At 38.5% G+C, this 22248-nt stretch overlaps 1 protein-coding gene across 1 annotated transcript in view; it reads left to right on the top strand.

Annotated features, from left to right (window-relative positions):
* Positions 1 to 7063: 7063 nt before the first annotated feature.
* The window catches only part of LOC114531587 (collagen alpha-1(XVIII) chain-like), a 32137-nt gene continuing 16952 nt past the window's right edge, over positions 7064 to 22248 (top strand). The window contains 3 exon segments of the mRNA XM_028553197.1: positions 7064 to 7165; positions 7268 to 7377; positions 13669 to 13740. Coding sequence (XP_028408998.1) covers positions 7275 to 7377; positions 13669 to 13740 — 175 coding nt within the window. The 5' untranslated portion in view covers positions 7064 to 7165; positions 7268 to 7274.

Below are 22248 nucleotides of genomic sequence, written 5' to 3'. Positions count from 1 at the left end.
ATATGCAAATCTTGGGGTCAGGTTAATTTCCCAAATAGATTTGGGATTTGTGGAGATTAAGGTTCAAGGGATTAGATTTGCGATTATATTCTTGTATTCAAGTGCACATGGAAAAGGATTTGTTCTGCAGTGGAATGAAACACAACAGAAATTGTGCGTTTTTAAGACGTTTTTGTTTGTCTCCATTCTCTAAAACAGAGGAGAAGTAGAAGAATCAATTTAATTCTGGCTTTTAGAACTATTTAGGAACAGTACATACTGTAATATATAAGGGTGAGTGTTCTTTGGTTTAACTGTAGTTCGACAAATTCTGGGCAATAAAATTTGCAATTTGTGCTACAAATATTTACTGGTACGTACTTTTGAACTATAGTTTATTATGGTAAAATAAATTTGGTTTCTTAATTTATAATAAAGAAGGAAGTGGCAAATTATTTTGTTAATCGTATTTTTCAACGGAACAAGACGCCTGTTCTGGCGTTAACTCCGGCGCACGTGCCAGTCTTCAATATAGAGCTTCTGAACATAAACAATGCAGTTCATATTCGCATTTAGACGCCTTGCGAACCTAAATGTTCCATCGCGAAATTCAGAAGCACATCGTACTTTAAAAAGTATAGAAGTTCAATTGTTCAAAAATGTAAATAAACCGCATGATACATTCGCTTTGTCTTACACTTTGCTTTTGGCATTCGCGCTTATATATATTATATCTTCAATCCTGTGCAAACTACGACGAGTCAAAGCGCCCATACACGACCACATCATCTTGTTAAACGGCGAAATAGCAGCGATATTACTAAAATAGGACCAGAATCTACATGTATTAAATATATTCTTACCCCAATTCAGTCTAAACTTAATCGAAAAGCATGAAAAGAACGGTTTATTTGTTCCTCTTGGAGGAATTGCCGTATTGTGCGAGCGAAATCGAATCGCGCATCGGAAAATTAGCCAAAGCTGTGCACCACAACTCTTAGGAGACAAGACTGGGACATAGATAAATCCAATCACATACACATTTTAAATACTAGAATGTTTCGCGCCATTACAGACTTGCGACGACGAAAAATAATAAAAAAAAAAATAAAAAAAAAATAAAAAAACAAAACAAAACCGAGGCGAATTTTCAACTCCGTCGCTGACGCCGGAGTAATAATTGCTACTGCGTGTCTGTAAATTCAATAATACTCAAAGACAGAAATCGTTCAAGAGAACTGGATTTTAAAGATGGCGTATTCTTTTTATGAATTGTGTATTGCCTTTTGAATGGCAGATATTAGTCCCAAATGGGAATTAATATGGCATGAAAAATATGCACGCGTGGTTATACAGCATGTGTCCGGAGAACATCATCAAGAGAATTTGGTAGTTAATACATTTTCACGATTGTTTGCTGCCATTTTAAACAACTGCATTAAAAAATACCAGTAATTTTGGCGAATTGCTTTGAAATCCTGGACTTAACACTGGCATTGTAGCTGACTTGTGAGTATCTTTTCTGTGTTTACATTTGATAAATCCTACGTTCTGAAGCGGGGTTTTAAAGGCAGAGTGAAATAGCTCAGCCCTTTCGATATCAGCACTGTTTTAGCCATATCAAGCATTTCTAGAAAATCTTTCATAGCTCTATCCTAGCAGGTTTGACGAAAGGAAATGCTAAGTTAGTTAAAAACTGTGGAATCAAATCTCATAACATGAATTCATGATGTAAACTTCATCCATTTAAACTTCAGACGAGCTTGTAAATTAAATCGTATAGACAGGACAAGAATTAACGCGTAAGCTTTAAAATAATAAATTTAATTCCCGTAAAGTGCTTAGCTTTTTAAGTTTTGACGTTTTTAAGTAAAGTTGTGTGAGGTCTATAGTCAGCGATGCACTTCCTTAAGACTTGTGAAGGTCAGGAAAAATATTTTGTCAACAACACCGGCCGACATTGCGATGAAGATGTTGCCATCCGCGATGAAGGTTCAGTTGTATTATCAATTGACATTTCGTATAGCTTCTTATTCCTGAAAGCTCAGCTTTTAAAAGTAAAGTCAAGCTTTATATCTTGACTTAAAACCTCGACAACGGAGTTCAGAGTTTTAATTCCCATCACAACTCTCGAGGTGGTAAAAATTTTGAATGCGGGTTGATTTCATTTTAAGATGAATCGCCATGACATCACGTAATTGGTCAACTTTTGTTATCGTTTCACAGGGAAAGTTATGAAACTCCCATAAAGGCTTAGTTTAAACTCCCGCCTGCTAACTTTAATTAGTTCAGGTATCGTTTGAGCTAAGTTTAGTAAACGCACAATGCTTTTACAATTCTGTAGTGATGATAGCCTTTCGGCATTTGGCCTTCCTTTGATGAACCTAAACGACCTGCAGAGCGCGAACATGTTTTAAATGTTCACATTTATAAACTGGAAATTAACAATACCCACAAAAAACCCGTGCTTCGTGTCTAAACAAACATGATTTATAACCTAGATCCTCCCATCTATTCTGCTAAAATTTATTAATTTCATAACCTTGTCAAGCGTGTATAAACTTTGTGTTGTCTTATTCAAATTTGGTGTACAAAACGCACAAAAGGCATCCGGTGTTGGAGTCGCAGGGATATAAATCCAGACTATATAATAAAGTTTCTCTATTTTTAGAGATTCTTATTGGGAAATCTTCGCGTTCGCAAAGCGCAACAGTTCCTTTGGCTGAGAAAGACGAATTTTGTAATTTCTAAAGTGTTGACAGGCAACAGGGTGTTCCAATGTAAGTACACGTTTGATGATGACTTAAGGCGAGTTCACACGGACGATTCTCTCGCAATTTAGGCGCCACCACTTCGGGTTTTTTATGAATGTGAAGAAGCGGATAATTTACAAATGCTCTGATGATGCACTTACAAACATGCCGCGCATTACACGAATTCACTCCTTCGCATCACTCAAAAGCAGAAAATCGCAGCGGGAATCTATCACCCGTGGGAATTGGCCTTGATACGCGACTTGTACAATGCCAGCGAGATTTACAATGCAACAGATACGGTCATAATAGCTAACTTGAAATTACCGCAGTTGGACCTCCGATATGAAAAGATCTACTGACCTGCAAGGCTTTATGTTAACATAAACGCAACTATTGTTCATTATTTGTATATTGTTTGTATATTATAAGATTCTGTTCTTAAGTAGCGGCCTATTTGAGATTTCTTTATCCACAGCCAGCCTACATCCGTTTATTTTGAGAGCGTGAGCAATATATTTAAGTGCGTCCATGCCTGTGCAGAAATAGTGCTGACGGTTTCCGATAGCTGTTGTTTTTGGGACAGATGTTTGTTGGATGATATGGGTGTTGGTTTTGACTGAGTGTTTGGATGGAAATGGATGAAATTTGGATGGAAATGGGGTGCGTTAGCTTAGGGGCAACGGTTGCAAGGGGACACTATGGGTTCTTGCATTAGTGTGTGTTGGGCACTTAAGTGAAACGGGGATAAGTTACATCAACCTTGGAGAAGGGGTCAGTTTTGTTCCATGCATGGAGGCATGCGTTTTATGACTGATTCCTGGTCATGATCAGGATCCCACAAATCCGTAGTTCATTTCTTGAAGGAGGCGAAGCAAAAGGTTTTATCTTTCCGTTCCAACTACCACCGAACGCCAGCAAGGATTCTTCATTCATACCTCATCCCAAATAAATCAATTCTAGAATCACTGGGGAAACGAACAAACAGAAGAATACGATTCAATATTCATTCCTTTGCACTCTTAACCTATTACCTACATTTAATTTTATTCGATAAAAAAAAGTTTGTGCACTGAATCATATAATCCATAACTTAGCTACTCATCGGTGTGTCATCACCGCAGACAGTCTGACAGACGTGCGTGTCTATACCGTTCATAACTGGCTTGTTTGCACTCGACTCTCAGTCACCTGGTCTGTTTCTCACGTTTCTGTTCGTGTAAATCTTCTAAGCCGATATATTTAGCGATTGTTTTCCTTAAAGAGTTTTGAAGATTTTGCTTCAGCGGCAGGGGTGACTCACTAGCAAACATTATAGCACCTTAAAAAAACATCCGTCCGCCTACATTTGAAATGAGTGCCATCGAACGTGCCTTTCCTGTTTTTTAATGCTATTCGTTTGCGATAAATTAACAAAAACAAACACGAAGCCATAATCGAGAACTGAATCATTGTCCATAAAAAGATCACACGTCTTGAGTGTCCAGATTTAGATACTATAGGAGCAACAGGCTGCTTGCATGCATGTACTCGGTCACCCGAGATTAAGCAAAGCGTGAAATGATTTTGACTTTTGAGGTATTAAATCAAGTGTTTATGGAATGAAACAAACATGGGCTACCGTCGGAATCACTATTGCATGCCCTTCCAGGATGGTGTTGTTTATTTGTTTTAATACCTCAAAATTATTTCATGATTTCCTGGTTCTCTTCGCAAAGGTAACGGTTGCTTGCTCCCGAGTTATTTTGGAACTAAATGCACAAACACTCAGAAAAACAGTTAACATAATGTCTGTTGGCATTTTGATTAAACCTTTCTACTATCTTTCAGTCATCAGGACAGTCAAAACAAATGCCAATATAGTGCTATCTTTACTACTGTTTACATTACCAACTCTCATAAACCTCTTCTTTACTCTTATCTACCTTAAACTATATAGACTATAGTTCACGCTGTCTCGTTTCTGATAAGCCTGTTCTAGAATAATTGTAAGCTACCTGTCATCGAATCTAAGATAGTTAAGAATATCCATCCATATTACTGCTCTACTTCTCGCCTGACCGGATCGTGACAATCACAGATAAAACTTCACAGATCTAGAAAAATAGTTCTATACAGTTCTAGATCAGTTGTCAACTCTTTCTTTAAAAAAGGCTTGACTTTTAATGAATTGTTCTGTGACTATATTTACTCTCGCAGCAGTTGTGTACCGATTGGTTGTTTAAAATAGCATTGCCATTTGTAGAATAATTTGTTTATAAGCCATCGTTTCTTTGTATTTCTGCCGAGTCTAGTTTGTTCTTCAGCCGATGTTCATAACTTTTTTATAGCATAATCTTCTGGGAAACTGATAGCTCTCAGCGTAGGTAGCGCCATCAGGGAGCAGCAAGGAGTTAAGCTATTCATATAAAGATAAACTGTGCGATTAGATTGCCTGCCTCACGAAAAAATATGGCAAAGAGTTTGACTCTTCGAGCCGAGAACCTTTGTCTGAAATTTAGAAGAATGTCATTAAAGACGCGTGTGTTTTTGCACAGAGTAAATTTAAAAGCAGTTATGCGAAAAAAGCCAATCACATATAGGTTTTCTACATATAGGTTACATATACGTTTGCGCATAAAAAAGGCCAGTGGTCCCATCTCTCAACAAGAGCGCTGCCAACTTTTCACAATCTAAAGATTGCGGTGTCCCTGAGGAGCGTAAATATCTCTGAAATGGGATAGGAATGATCTATCATAGACCCAGCGTTTTTTCCTGAGATTCATTGATCCCTCGGATCGCCGCGCGTTTGATACGCCATCAGTCCTCAGTAAATTAGAACATTATCCAAAGTAATTAAAATGTTTGCGAAAGCTGAAAAGAAGCGAACAATATGCAGGTTACCGCCTTCGTATTTGGCGCGTAGCCCAGCCAATTTGTCTGATCCCCTGTATCCGATTTCTACCCACAGCGTTCACTTGTATATTGTCTGTTCATTTACACGTCCACCGTATCCGGAACTGCATTCTCCTTTTCTTCACTTACAATGTTTATCTTTCGCATTGTTTGTTTAACCCATAAAGGTTCTAAGCTGTTTGCTCTGTACACAAATCGGGACATTACGATAACTCTGAAGATGATGAGAGCCATCTCGTGTTCACACGAACACTCCCATTTTTTTCAGGAAAGCATTTAAGTAAACAGAAATTTCACCAGCGCTTCGAACGTGTTTTTTAGGTGGGAAAAGTCGGGAGCTATAAGAATGACTTAGATTTTTCGCTTTATTCAAGTAAATTGGCATCCCATGGTTGCCCGAAGACAGCTGATCTTATGTGTTGATTAGGTCGCGGGTGACGAATCCGGATTGCTGGTTTTTCTACCTACCCTCTGCACACCACAGGTCGAAGACAGGGTTAGTCACGGTTGGGTAGGGTCTCTCTGGGTTTGATTGATGTATATAAGAGGATATTGCTTAGCTTTTCCTTGCGTTCCAAGCGCTTTCTCCGGCCACTTTGTCATGCTTCTTGCACTAGCAAACCTTTGTTTGAAGACTTGCTAAGAGGCGTCCCGTCAAGACTCGGCAACCAAATTGTCCTTCACCTTCGCCATACTTTGCCATGTATGGAAAGCGAGTACCGGAGGGGGGAGTTGAAGAAGCTGCCCCCCGTCGGTAATACTTCATATCAATTTATATTAACTTCAAAATTAGCTAAAATAAAGTTAATCCAATTTAGGCCCATAGTCTACTTCGTCAATTGTTCTCAAACGAAATGCTCGTGCTTGCTAGAACAACGTTACCTCCCCCCCCACCCACTTATCGCCTTACCTCTCCTTGGACTCCCCGGGGGCCGGTTTCGTTGTACCTCGCAGGCGAGCTACGACCCAGTCACGGGCGTTGTGTCTTCACGTTTTCTCTGAGCCCATAGCAGTCATTTCCAGCAGTTTCCACATTCGGAGCGAAACCACCGTTTAAGCTAAACGCCTTTCGAACAACCGGCCCCTGAGCTCCATCTACGAACCATCGAACGAGATTCGTAAAATCTGAAAGGTCTGTTTCTATCGTGTCTTTCAACCAAGCTTTAATTGTCAAGTCATTCGTCTTTCTATGTCATCATCGTCCGCCTTCGTAAGAACACAGCTAAGGGGGTTTTTCACACACCTTAGCTCAATACGACTTGTCATACGAGATGAAATGAATGTATATTTTTTACCAACGGGAGAGCGGGCTGGTAAATTTCTTTAATTACCACAAGTCCATTCATACTCGCTTTGGGGGCGTGGTAGGCTTGCCTCATTACAGCGAAGAAATATGCAAATGACCGCTTAAAGTTCATATCCGTCTTGAAGGTTTATTTAGGTCAGTAATCGGTCAAGTCAGGCTTTGTGTTCGTCCACACTACTGTTTACACGCTCGTAATGGTGTAGCTGTTTTCCTTTAAATCTGTTGCGATTAAGTAAGTTTCGTATTTCTCTCCTCGTCCGTGCGACTAATTTCGCGTGGGTCGGAATGGACGGTACCGTTTGCAAGCCCTGATCAAATCTCTTCGCTTGTTTAGGTGAATTATGGTGTCGCTGTTGCTTGCTACGTTTCTGGTGTTGACAGTCTTTCAACAAGCGAAGATTGCCAACGGTGTTCCGAATGAAGATGGAGACCCTTATGACCAAGGTAATTGCGACATTTCGAGAGGTTACAGAATATACTATGACATATATATTATTATATTTATAAACCCGGTACACTTGTCTAACGCGCCGATGGGGCACAAATCTCGCGTCAATGTGTGTCCCAGTCGTCCTTGGTTTGTTTATAATTTTTGAGAAATATATTGTGTGCGCTGATGAGATCTATTTAAAGCTTTGGGAAAATCATAAACGTAGTTCGTCATTACAAGAAGCCGTTCTGCCCGACACCATAAGACCTAAGACGGGAACATTCTGTGTTTATTGTCTGAAAATCTCCGTTCTCTTACCTCCCGGAGAAAGCGTGGTATTTCGGCATAATTCTAACAACATTTTGCCTGGAATATTTAATACATTCGCAGCAGTGTTTGACGACATCCCCTTCAACATTGGAGCTATTAGAACTGTTAATTGTTTCAAAGCCACGGACGTGTGATGGCTTAATGGACTCGTAATGACAGTCCTGTATTTTGGGGGAGTTTCGCAGCCTTATACAATACCACTCGAGGATAAAGTGTCGAGGATAACGCGAATTTAGCCGTAGTTTGTTTTGCTTTTATTGCCAAAACATCGTGAAATTACTTTAAACCCCCCTGAGGAATCGCCCACTGTTTCCACAGCTTCCCACGGTTTTGCTTCGCATTGACCTGGGTAAATGTTTATGTAATTTAATGTGATCATAATATTCCAACATGAATTACATTTTCATGTATATCGGATTAAGTTTAAGTCTACATCTTCGTTGGTCAAAGGTTACCAAAGGTTCGGGCGACCATTAACGGCGCACCTTGTGGTGGTGGTTTTCGGATTCCGCGTGCCCCAAAGCTTGGCGCATAGTCATTCTTAGCACGTGAAGGCGCTAATGTGGCGAGGCTTAAACAGGCGTGCTAATGCCTTGGCATTGTTTACCGTCACCACTAAAACAGCCCTGAAAATTCCCTGTCACAATGTTATCTCAAGAATTCGTGGTAATCTCTAGAACACAGACTACGCTCGCACAGACTTGACAAAAACATATCTACGCCACTCTTTCAAACAATTATTTGTGCTTATCAATTTAGACAAATTGCTTGCTTTTATTTCACCACATTCACACAATGTGCAACGCTATTGGTATTTAAATGCGCGCAGATTGCTGTACATCGCTGGGAAACAACTGTCCTATGACATCTCATAGGATTCGAGCGAAATCCAGAATTCTAACACTTGTTTATTTGTAACATCGGAAACAATATGTCAGGCTGATACAAAAGATCGTGTGTATGAAATCAATTAAAACACTTTTGATCACATGGCGTGACGATATGGCCTGAATTCGCTTAAGTGACCCTCAGGTAGTCATGTGAATGATATTGCGTTATCCCTTTCGGAATCAGGCAGCTAAATTTGGTGTTCCTTTCGTAGTGTTGCAAATTGGACGGCTAATTGCTACATTCTTAGTACCATTGTGGAAAAATGCGCTTGTTTTTTTTGATCGCAGTGTTGATATGGAGATTTGGAAAATGGATCGATCAACCATTTTGAGAACGCCAACCACTTAGCGAAGTCGTGTACTTATGTCTGTTTGGCTTAGCAAGGGTATTAATACAATGTGCAGAGAGCATATAGCAATCAATCAGAGCTCGCCGATTATATGGTACAGACTATCATTAAATTGTAGTACACGGCTCAATAGCAATCCAGTTATTAGCTAATCAAATATCATTCTTCTTGAAAGCAACTTGTGAGCAGACGAAACACGTTAATTTAGCGGTTAGAATTTGAAATTCACGTATGGCGAAAAACGTCGGAAAAAAACAGTCGAGATGTTGGATTAAAGATCTTACAATAGCAATGCAACCTTCACCTTAAGGTTAGGTATTTTGACCCACTTCTACAAGGGCAGTTATTACCCAGCAAGATTCCATGTCTTCAGACTGTCATCTGAACTATGACCCCATTGGAATGTTGGCCCGATACACGTTGCCTATAGTAATCAGGGAACGGGGAAGTGTAACGCACATTGCAATGCATTACCTCGAATATTTGATTCACTGTGGTGTAATATCAACGCTAAGGAAACTCGTTTTCATGCATTTCTGACTAATATGCAAAATACCACCCATTTATTAAGGAGCGTATTTACAGATGGCGATATAGGCCCGATCTCCAAGTACTAAACTATGCTTTCTATGCAAAACACCACAAATATGCGACGACCCTGAAGTGTTCGCGAACTATCGATTTCTTCATTTGAAATGCAATCTCCCATTTTATCTTCGAAGATCTTCCTTTGAACCTTCGTCATGTACAGGCTTAATTTACAGCTGGTTTCCATGAAAATTTCTCAAGCACTCAGGTGCACCAGCTACAGCTTATATAGGCTTGAAATGAATTCATGTATGATGTATTTGCCACGCTGAGAATTAAGCGCGGTTTGGTTATTTCAACCAGGAATCATCACTATTTCATCCCTCTTTTGTATTCAGCGCTTTATTTGGTGCATATTTCTAGTTGTTTTTATCTTCACGCAGGATCTCTATAGCTAAGCTGAATGTAAAAAAAAAACAATTCCCATGACTTTGAGGTAATTTAGTTTGCCAACCGTTTTTAATTACACTTGCCCGTAGACAATCGCAATGGCTTTTCTTGTTTATATAAAAAAGGCAGCCAGGTAGAACGAACTTGCGTTGGATTTTTTAAAACGACGCACCTCCGATTTCATCCTGGTGAAACCTAATTGTCAAATAACTATGTTTCATTTGTCATCTTGATGACGATGTATCATCTCGAATCGTGTTTCGGAAAATTAGTCGCAAAGGAAGGTTATGAAAATATTTTACAAACACTCTTTTGTCACCTTGAAGAACTAATGGGCTCGCTAATTCACACCACGTTTTCTCACAATGACCTTCGTCAATCTGCGAGTTGGTTTGAGCCAATGATAAATGGGCCAACTTCCGGCTCTTGAAGACAAATGTATTCTTTTATTACAGTCGACTTTTCATTCTGCACAAGCGCACGTACATGACGCTGTAAAAAACAGCAAACAATTTAAAGTCATCTAACATTCATTTTTGGTCTCTCAGATTGGTCCATTTGTACGCGGTTAAAACAACTAGAACTTGGTTAAAACAACCAATTTTTTGGTTGTTCTTACCGAATAAAATTAATCAAAAAGAGCCCGAGACAACGATTTTAAATTAGCCTTTCTCACGATGACGAATATTTAATTTTAGGCTGAATTTATTCTTCAAATGGTCTGTTGATTCTAAAAAAGAATGCTTTTCATGTTGTTGTAATTTTTTAAACCCATTTGAGAAAATTGCCGGAAAGTACCCTCAAAACGTCGTTAGAAAGGCTAATCGGTTGTTTTAATGTTTTCTTACTGAGTATATTCTTCATAAGACAACAAAATTTATAGAAGAAAAAGCGAATATTACCAAATTTAAATCTTAATCCCGATCCTAACCCGATACTGACCCCAAAGCGGCAAACCTTACTTTGCTTTAATACTAATCGCTAACTTAAGTAAAGTCATGCTTGGGATTGAGTTTATTTCGTGTTTTGAACACTGGTTTATATTAGGATCAGTTGGACTTGAGTGTAATTTTGAGCAAGTGTTTCTTTTAAGGCCCATCCACACGATCCAATTCACTTCTGATAGATGGAATGTAGTTAAGTAGTTTGTTATTGATAAAGCAGCTCTGCATTGGCTTTATAGTTAATATACATTGCAAGTGAAAAAACTATAAAACATCCATCAGAAGTGAATTGGATCCGACAAAATTGAATCGTGTGAACAGAGCTTTAGGCAGCAACAATTATTTTACAACCCACTACGATTTGACGGATGCAAATTGTTTCCTCAGTATCGCATCGCGTCGGAAATGTTTTAGAAAGCGAAAAGGTCTCCTTGGAAAGGCCGACATAAAATTCAGGCGATTATTCTTTGTCGTATCAAAATTTCACGTCATTATATAGAGGTTTTCCTGTCGTTTCTTTAGTCTTTTATCCGTTCAACTTTATATAAACGTCATCTTTCTATGATCGCGAATCGTTAACTGTCTTCTTGTACATATTTTCTAAGCTGAAGTCAATATTTTTGTTAATTACGTACATCGCTATAAGCTTCTGGATAACCATGGCCTGTTTTGTCACACAGTTTATCGCGTCCAGCTAAAAGCCATACTCGCGACATGGGTGATGACCAAGCATAATGTCCACTTCAAAATAAGATAAATTTAAGCAATTAAACTAGTAAATGCACTATAAATGTGAGTCTAGAATGTTCCTTTTTCGTTCGGATCAAAGCCTCCCGCTTGGAGAGCAATTAAACCCCTTAAACGTCAAACCCAAATTCTGACGCAAATTTATGTTATTTAACGCGTTTTGTTCGGTGGTAATCAATTTCGGCCCCATTAAATCTGAAAGCACAAAATCCCCTTGGTTTCAAAGTCAACGATTGTCGTATACCGTCACTTTGACATAATTCCCTGCTGTTTTTGTGTTTTGAAGCACCCCACAAGTGAAGCTGTAAGGTAAACAAACTCGTTTCGCGCCTTCAAATCCGACTTAATCTTGTGTAACTGCATGTGCGAACAGCAATTTGTTACCCTCTGCATGGGAAGTGTAAAAGTATGCATGTATGTACATGTGGAATAACCGACTTGGAAATTGATTACTATAATCCAATCCTAAAGTATCCTACATGCAGAAAGTTTATGCATCGTAAATTCTATATATTTTCTGTGTTTTTTTTCTACCCCATTAGGGTGCAAATATTTCCAAAGCTTTGCTATGCTGACAAATAATTATCTCAGGCAAAATTTAAGGCAATTAAAACACACACTTTAAATAGTTATACACAAATATTTCAAAGCTATAAATCTTACGATGAAATATTTCACTATAGTATACCATTTGACACTGTGAATTAATATTATATAGCTATATGCTAGTAATGTGAGTTAATTTTGCAACGCTATAAACGAGCAACCATGTTACATCCCCTGATTCTAAAATTCCTTTATAACTGTCTTGTCTTTTGAATAATTTTTCTGGCCAGAAAATTGACTCGAAGTCCTGCCAAGTTTCAACATTTTCCGTGAAAAAACGCACGCAAGTTATTACAAGGCTTGTCAAACATGACAAACAAGATATTTGGCACTTACCCTTATATAGCGATAACATATGATAACTTTAGTTAATACCCTTTAATTTGTTTTACAATAATATTTCTAATGAGATTAGTGGCTATTTCTTACCATAAAGTAAACTTCGCGTTCTTAAGGTCACGAGATGACGGAAACAGGGTCAACACATCATTTGTAAAATGATGAATCGAATCTTCGCTTGCATTGACACAAATTATACATGCTTTGTGTGGTATTTCACGCTGACGAACGCTTCGAGGCTAGCTGATTTGAACAGCATAATTGCAATATCCTCTGCAGAAAATATACGTCTTTGTAATTGGACATAATTACAGTTCGTCCGCGTCATCTATAATTCCCGATAACTTCAGTTATGCATGCATGGCCGATATTTCGCTGGTTGGGAATTTAATCAAATCGTGTATCTCTATAGAACAAAGCGTCGCCTGTACATTGTTCTCTGGGTGATTATTGTCGGCTTGTATACTTTTTAATTATAAGAATTGGCTTTTTTCTGCCTCATAACCTTCCTCCCAGCAAACCCCTTGTGTTTGATAACGTGAACATTGAAATCAGCATGGATGCATCCTCCTAGCTTAGCAGGACTTGTGTGTATCGTTCCTTTCTAGAACTATGCCGAAAGCATTTCTTACACTAGCGGCAACTCTTTGCTAACCCCTTCTCCAAGCTAACCAAAGCAAAGAATATACAAAGCGCTATGTTAATCATATGTAACGTATAAACTAACGTTATCTCTCTCAACTAATAATCTATCTTTAAAAACATCTAATGCTCGATGTAATATTTCGCAATGTTTTTTCAATTTAGGATTAGGAACGATTATGATTGCTGTTTTAAGCCAAAGAAATCGTTTAGACAAGTTTCACATAGACAAGTTTCAAACATCTGCAAAGTGAAATTAGGGCATTCCCATCAATTCACAGGGAGCGGAAAATTGTTTATATCGGTGCTAAGATCAGGCGTCCGTAGGACTGGCGCGCGCTTTTGTTTAGCATAAAGGACGTTTATTCCTATATTATTTTCCCCTTCACGTGTCAAAAGCTTGAGATTCCGTGGCCGTCCCTTCTCTACAGACTACAGCCACAGTATAAACCATGAACTGTACTTTTTATCTCTTGTAGAGCCAAGTTTCAGGAAATGTTTCTTTGTGAAGGATGGTAGCGAATATTTCAGAAGATGCGAAGAAATTGACGGTAAGCTTTCGTTCAGTAGATTTATAATCCTCGAAATCCAGTTTAGAAATTATTATGAGAATTTTTTTCGAAACTCGGAGCGCGTGCCATTTTTTGGACAGAACTGCGAGATCAAAATTTGATCTCAATATTTTGAAAATCTGCCCAAAATAGGCTTTTGAATTGAGGCCAAATATTTTAGGCAGCGTGCGCGTTCCTGATGCCAAATCCGCGTGAAACGGATTTGCACTCTTCAATTGAGACATGCAAGCTTTATATAGTTGGTTACAGCGATGGTGATGCCAAGTATTTTGTGTGTTTCCTTGCCAAATCGACCAGTCCTGCTGAAAAAAAATTGTGTGTTCCTAAAGGGATCTTGCTCTCGTAGTTTTATATATACGTCTACGTAAAAAAAAACTGGCAAGGAAAAGTGATGTGTGTGTATATAGAGAGAGCGATGATTGCTCGACCATCCCAGGTCCTTTATGCACTTGAACCACCTATCAATAGTTATCATCGTGCGGGAATTCTTCCATCAAATGCTGTTTACCTTAATATCAAATTTTTAATTTACGTAACGGGTGAAATAAACAAATTCTTCAGTTGAAAGTCAGATATCTTTGTCTGAAGTGAATATTTTGTCAACAAAGAAAGTTTGTTGAACTTTCCGGTGCTTCAAATCTAAGTCTTTAATCGTACTGAAATATAGTCTAGCTTTTCGAGATCACGAGTGTTTCCTCTCCAATGATGAAGAAGTGTTCCTAGAACGTTCCTTCCTCTCAGCAAAAAGACGATTGTCCACAGTCTAGATTCTCTTACGACTGATAGCTCTTTGTGTGTTTATGCAGTGAGATGATTCACCAGTATTTTAAGTTCGGCAGTAAAGCGTTTTGTTAAGGTTAGCTACATATGGTGCGGACGAAAGCTATGGCCGTGAGCCAAATCATATAGATTGCTTTTTATGCCTCGCAGACTAGCAGTTAAAGATCGTTCGATAAGCCAGTGCCCAATTTTTTTTTTCGCTAATATTTTAACCTTGTGAATTAAGGCTTTTTAACAAAAGCTATATTAGTCTATGAAATGCACCGACCCTCCCAGCTTAACAAGGACGATTCGAACCTCTATCGAACGGTTGTGAATACTTGCATGCGATTCTCTAATCCTGACTGTATCGTTCAGAATACAACGTTCGTTTTACGCAATGCGCGCCTATTTTTATGAAATCAATTATCTTTGTAATCAAGAAACTGTAAATACGCACTCTCAGAGATCTACAAAGATAATTGAATTTAACACGTTTTGTAGTGCTGAGACATTAATCTTTGTATAAAAGAAAGCGAAATCCGTTTAATAATAGCTGCTTATGACAAGCTTGTTGCGATTACAAAACGCACGCAATCCAACTTAAAGAGTAATTCGTCTTCGCACAATAATGTGTTATCCTGAGTAAAAAGCACAGAGTATATAGCAATAATAGCATTATATTTTATGATCGATCATTGACTTGAGTTCTATCGAAGTCCTTTCCCAACTTTCCCTTCGAAACCAACACAAATCCACTCGTCGAAAGCAATTCTCTAAATGCCAGACGACAAGCTGGTATTTAGCCTCGAAACCTTCATCTTTGGCGACAACTGGACGGCAGTTTTTTTCGGCTTGCGTCAGTTATCATTGAGGAATTCAATAAACATTTACTGTATCTTCTAAGCAGCTTGGTACACGTGTAAAAAAACTACTTTACCATTTTGATATACTATCTGGACAGGAAAAAACTTATTATGGTCAAGCAATCCATGAAAGAGTCCAAATACTAAATGAAATTTGCAAAATCTGTACGCAATAATTGGTTTAGGACATATATAGCTCTTCAGGTCTAGCAACGAAGCAAAAAAGTTTTGCCTTTTAAGGTTTGAATACCCGCAATGGATTCTGTGTTATGTTTCTTGGACTGTTAGCAGAAATTTCATGACATTTCTCACCTGTCAACATATGGCTAAAAATAATCTCCTGGATAATCTCATAGAAGTAACTCCCTCTTAAATAATCGATAATATGGATCATACCGCGGATATGATTTACTTTTCAAGTATGTGTTCTCTCTGGTATATAAGCGTGTTACAGCCCTGATCTTTCATCTTTGACCCACTGCCGGGCACTCATGGAAATCGCTGGCTCAGTATGCTTGGCAAAAAATACGGCTGAGGGTTTGGAAGCCAGTTAAAGTTGAGGAAACTGGGATTCCCTGAGGCACTGTTTAAACAAGGGAACCTTAAACCTGGTTTCCAGGGAATTCATTCTGCCCCCAAAATTCATTTCAAATCCGAAATTGGCGGGAAAGTGCACTTTAAAAAAGAGCATCATCACTTAAAAGTTGACAGTTGGAGGTACGCCCTTCCTCAATAGATCGTGTTGGTTCGTTCCCTAGTAACTGAACTAATTCCATTGGCAGCTGGTATATCTAAACACCTGGGAGGCCCTTAATTGAAGCTTAATCAAATTCCAACGAAACTCCACGAAATCCCTTACCGGAAAGAGAGATTAACGAATGCTGCCGTGAAAATCCATATCAAGACCACAGAAAGCTCCATTAGATGTAGTTTTAATCCATAAATCCCTGTCAAACCACGCCAAAAAATCAATCCAGAAACGTCGAGCCGTTGTGAAAAACGTTAAACTCTGCCTCGTTTTCGAAGGAAGAGAGCTACACGCCTCTTATCCCCCAGTTTCCGTCGTGACAAGAAATTAACTATTAGGCCCTAACCATTAGTAGCCACTCGTGAGTTATCACCTTCTAGTGATTTCGAGTTCAATATTGCCCGCCGCAGAGCGAATTTCCCAGAAGAAGTACTCAAATATTCTCCTCGACAATTAGGTATCGTTTCACCTTCTCGCAAGAGTTTTCTTTATCAATGGTATAGCGCGATAATTTCATATTTCTTTATCCAGAGCTGTTTTCTCGTTTCACAACTTCCCTGGGCGATAGATGCTTCATTCCTTTCTTCCATTACGATCAGCAGTTATAGAGTTATACATCTTTGTCTGCAAGTGACTTTTCAAACATATATATCCATATACTTGAGCTGACCGCTTTTGAAAAGCTTGCAAATAGATAATAAGCTAACACTGATAAATATTTCGTTTTTCAGTGATACGTAATTCTCTCACCTTCTCTACTATAAGCAGATATTCAAATTACATAAAAGAATATTGTTTAAATATCCGTAAGGATCAAATTAAGACTATATTAGGTCAATAAAATACAGTAATGCTACTCTGAGGACGTTTCCTGTATTTCAAACGACTCTTCAGGGCATATATCGATGAATATGTCCCATGCGATATTTTATTTCCGACCGTTTCTGTCATAGCTGATATTTATACTCAAAGGTTACATAGGGATATCGGGTTTTTTCTCAAAAAAAACGCATTTCGAAGACACGTAGCTATTTTTTTTGCAGGTTAGGCAGTTTATTGGACAGTTTAATGACAAGTGCATGTTCTTGTACATTTCCTTGCTCGCCAAACACATCGGAAACACAGAACAAGTTACATTAATTAGCTGGCTTATTTTTCACGAATTTTATTCGCTCATCGCTTGCAGAAACTTAGCAGCTTTCTTTCAGAAGGTTTAAAATCTATCCTATTTCCTTTTATCCTGCATAAACCCATTTACAGTTCTTGAAAACTTTGCCGCTCAAATACCTATAAGCAAATCTCCAATTTTTTCCTCCACTCCGTTTTCATGATCAAGTGAAGTTTCAAATTATACGTATCATATTATTACGATGATGGACTTGGGAATATACAGTTTTTCAGTTAAGTTTAGGCAAAGATAGACGTGACTTTCTGATGATTCCTGTGGGAATATAGACACTAAAAAGTCCCTAATTATCCTCCTAAGCACAAAACTTCGCACACCAAAGCATTTTTCGGGCTACTTTGTCGGCAAGATTATGTCACTTAGTAAAAATAGGCGTTACATCCGAATGTTGTGATATTGATTTTAGAAGTAAACTACTATGTTTCCGGAATATATTTGGACTCTCTTTAGTGCTTTATATATTTAAGCCGCGGTTTGTTATCTATACAAAATTGATATGATATATGTATATAAGTATGACTCATTGGTCAGTACTGAATGGTAGCGTGCTTAATTGGTATGTTATGTGTTTCTCTCCCGGACAAAGAACCTTGTTAGTTTTCAGAGGACTGAGAGGAGGCCACACCAGCATATTCCAAAGATGCATTGGTATATATCCTCATTGACAATATCGATCTTCGGTATGCGCTATGTCATGCATTAGCTAGTATTTGAAGCATGAAATACTTGAATCTCATTTTTGATACTGCGTGTCGAGAAGAGTCTTTGATTTTCAATGCCTTGATGAAATCTTGAAATTTACAATGCATGAATAGCAAAAACAACACCATGCCAGAAAGTATGGTATGACAGGATTAAGGTGTTCAGCACATATATACCTTTGAAACAGCTAAAATATACACTGCAATGTTTTCATGCAACAATGATGGTTTGAATACACGCAAAAGCGAGAGAGAGATGAGAAGCACTTCTTGTGTATTGGCCTATACGCAAATTTTATCATATGTGAGAAAATATTTCATTAAAAATCTATTAGCCATTCGTAATCGTTTAATCCACAACCCTTGTGATGGTGCACTTTACAAAACAAACAGTTGCAAATTATTATAGGGGATTTCGGTTTATATTATATATTTGTTTAATATAATTTTGATCGTCTAAATAAATTCACATTATACCTTATACATCTTACAACTCTTATCAGATATCTTACGTGGTTGGCCGTAGTAGTTACAATCCCTTTGGGCGTATACTATAAACCAACATATCTCAATTGGTATTATTGTTGATCAGTTGTATGGAAAAGCTTTATAATTTGGAATTGATCCGGCAGTATTAGTCAGTGTTTATTATATTCCCATGCGGTGTCAGAGCAAGCTATACATATAGGCGCGTGCTGTCCTGCAGCGTCGTTGATGAATCATTTTACACCCAGATGAGGACACCTTTGTGCCAAACATGTGTTCTGCGGACGTTATCGATGATGATAATCACGGATTCCATACCCAGTGAATCGCACCCGCGTAACGTCATATATATTTGACCCATGGGTTGGTCTGCAAACACTTCAAATCTGTATAACCAAAGATGCCCCTCTGTGAATCAAGGCATTCGTAATCATCACCTTCACTGAAGACTTGCTTATAACTCGACACTCCAAAGGCTCCACACAGGGAACAGGGTCATCTTCGAACACTGCGTCCATTATTTGTGTATATATAAATATATCGTTTCACACCAAACTCGTTTTCTTGCTGGGTCGCTCCGATTCATGTGTTCCTGATATTTCGGTTAATATTAAAGTGTTAACGCGTTAAGTGTTGCCTAAGAGGGACATTTAAAGCAGGTTTCCACGGTGTCCACTAGACGCATTAAGATCGAGTGATCATATATTGTTATCAGGATGTTCGTTAAACGGTCCGCTATGTTGTTCTGCTCTGCAATTCTGCTCTTTCTTCACGGACAGTCTACCATCGCAGGGATCGACGTGAAACCGCATGGCATCTCAAAACGTAAGTGATGTTTCTAATTTCGGTCGATGGTTTTTGAAACAGGGATCGAATCGAAGCAGGGTCAGTTTGAACCGGTGAAAAGCATTTCCTAATCCTGACAGCACTATAGGAAATGTCAGCTTGTAATAGAAGCTCCCAGACTTCGAGTCGCATAACCTGTGTACACTAGGGATCTATGCTTTCCCGAATATACGATTGTTATCTTGTGTTTATAAACCAAATATTTCATTTCGTGTTAGGATATTTGGGCCATCCGCGCAATTCGTATCAATGTTTCAATTTAAACTGCAATGGCACACTATCTGTGCTGTCATCTAGTTCAAATGGACCTGCTAATTTGCGCGTTGGTTCGAGCCAACGTTGGTTCACCTAATCTTCGCGTACTTTTCAAAGTATTTTCATTCACGAGTATTTAAATATCTTTTGAGTCAACAATCTCACGTTGACTGGCGAATTGTATGGCACTGATGCGATAATTATAAAACGCTGTGAAATGTATAAAATGTATCAAGTCGCGGTCAGCTCGATAAGGGCAAAAGTTACGTCGCTTGAAAGTGTCGCAAATACCAGTAACTGCGCTGAAATAGGTAGAATAGTTTAGGACAATTAAAGGTTTGCGATACAATAAGATTGTAAGGGGAATGGTCGGTCAATTACGATCACAAAAGCTTCGGGCTTCCTGTGCTTAAAGGCTTTTTACCTTTATGTTAATTTGAAGATATAAATTAAGATACCAATCTGCGTTTTATGAGACGAAGTAAAGGTCTTGCAGATGCCACCTGCGTGGATTTTGTTGGCACGATAAACATTTGTTTAAATAATATAGCCGTTATCGTATCTATGGAATTTTCAAAAGCGATTCCTCTACTAAGATCGAGTTAACCCCGATTTTTTTATGTAAATCAACGCCAAGCGCCCGACCATAACAGCACCTTAGGCAAAACACTAGACTTTGCTGCTGGTAATGATATTAATTATTGATCACTTCATTTAGAGAAAATCCGGCGTTGAATGACTGTGTGTTCACGCTTTGATACATAACACGTTGGAGCGAAATCATTAGAAAGTATAATGTGACTATATCAATTCCAACAACAATTTTTTATCAAAGTTGAGTGAAATTTAGCTGGGGGAATTTACGATACACTTTGATCAAAGGGGTCCTTGTCTTTGCATGAAATGGTTTTCATAAAAAAATTGAGTAAATGAAATCATCGTCGCGTATATACTGCTCAATCAACACGTTAGCATAAATGAAATCGACCAGGTCTGACTATTAAATTAGGAAATGCTTTTCATAAATTGACGAAGTGAAGTTTGTTTAAATTGTGGGATACTTGAATGACAAATTCTCTAAAATGAAAAACAATTAGACCACCGTTTGATGTCGCTGAATTGCGCAAACGATGATGATGTATTGAATACAAACATGAAATTTTGTTGTATGTAAACTCGAATTGTTTCATGGCCTTTCATCTCGCGTGCATTCGGCGATGCATGTTTTGGTTATGCGAGCAAGCCGTATTTATGGACTGCATCTGGGTTAAAGGGCGCGTCGCAAAGTGTACATACGTTGGTTATAGTAACAGAACAATCCTCATCCTAAGTTTTTACTTCTGTCAGCAGTAATTTAACTGTGAACCAGCCTTCTCGTGTTAACATCAACATCAGAGCGCCGGAACCTGTGCCATGCGAAGGCGAATTTGACAAACGATCTGTGATATCAGTCCTGGTTTAAACCACTTATGCATAGATTATAAGTCACAGAGCGAAACATATTTCAGACGTATAGTGTTGCACAGCATTCCAACATTAAGATCACCAAATACCAGAGACAAGTGGAATAATTCGGAGTGATTATGGCCACCCTATAGAGCATTGAAACGCCATGAGGTCATTCCTGGCTCTTCGAGTATATGTTTACTGCATTGGCAACTTAAAACCTGGACGCATTCAGGGGTTTGGTCGTGGTAATGTTCCAAGTCCTTATAAACTCCAGAAACACTTGAGATCCTACTACAATCTTATTGCACAATATACAAGCAATTCAATACAAGCTGTTCTTTGTGGGCTTGAAATGAAACCTCAAACCTTAGACTATAACGCGTCCAAGCATATATTCAAAGCAAGATATAATGCGTTTGAAAATTTCATGTATACCCTTTCTTAGAGAGATGGTAGATATCGTTTAATGAAAACATTTTACATTTTCACAAAGCGATAGTGTTTTAACATGCAACTACTTGGTTTTAAACTAATCACTTTTAAAATACTTAACCCGCATAGATTCAAGATCTAAGATTTTGCTTTTCCTTCTCTGTATGCACACGTGGTTACTGTTCAGAAAAGCGCTCCAAGATCATTTGCAAAGCAATCTCTTCGCGGGTCCTGAATCCAGTTTTTCAAAGGTCCCAAGGTTACCTTTCGTCACCTCGTACAGAAACCAGCACAAAATATGTGTTTCATTTAAGCAAACTTCATCACTTCTTCCTGGTGAAATGTCTATTGCGCCAACAAATGGCGGTTCCCTAATTGACCCACTTCATGTGCGTGTGATATAAGCTTCCCAATTCTCCGATTGAGCCATTTCTCGTCGGTTGAACGACGGAACAATTATACACCCTTTTGACAAGTGTTTATGTAACCTTTTTGTTCACGCGATAGCTTTGGGAAAATAGCAGATATTCTTTTGATATTGAGTCGTTTTGAGGCCGGAAGGCGTTGTTCTGGCATTTATACAGCTTTGCTTTCATGACGGCGATGACGCCACACCTGCATCAAAGGGAATCAAAACCCCGCTTGACTTCAAAGAATAGTTTGGACGTACGTTTCTGAATTTCGGGTAAGATTTCGCCATAGGAAAAGATTAAATTTCACAACTTAAGTGCATCTTTTCTCACGTCGCATTTGCTTTTT

The sequence above is a fragment of the Dendronephthya gigantea genome, unplaced genomic scaffold, assembly GCF_004324835.1.
Source record: "Dendronephthya gigantea isolate DGI-Jeju-01 unplaced genomic scaffold, DenGig_1.0 000073F, whole genome shotgun sequence".
Lineage (NCBI taxonomy): Eukaryota > Metazoa > Cnidaria > Anthozoa > Malacalcyonacea > Nephtheidae > Dendronephthya > Dendronephthya gigantea.
This window is presented reverse-complemented; position numbering and strand designations above follow the sequence as displayed.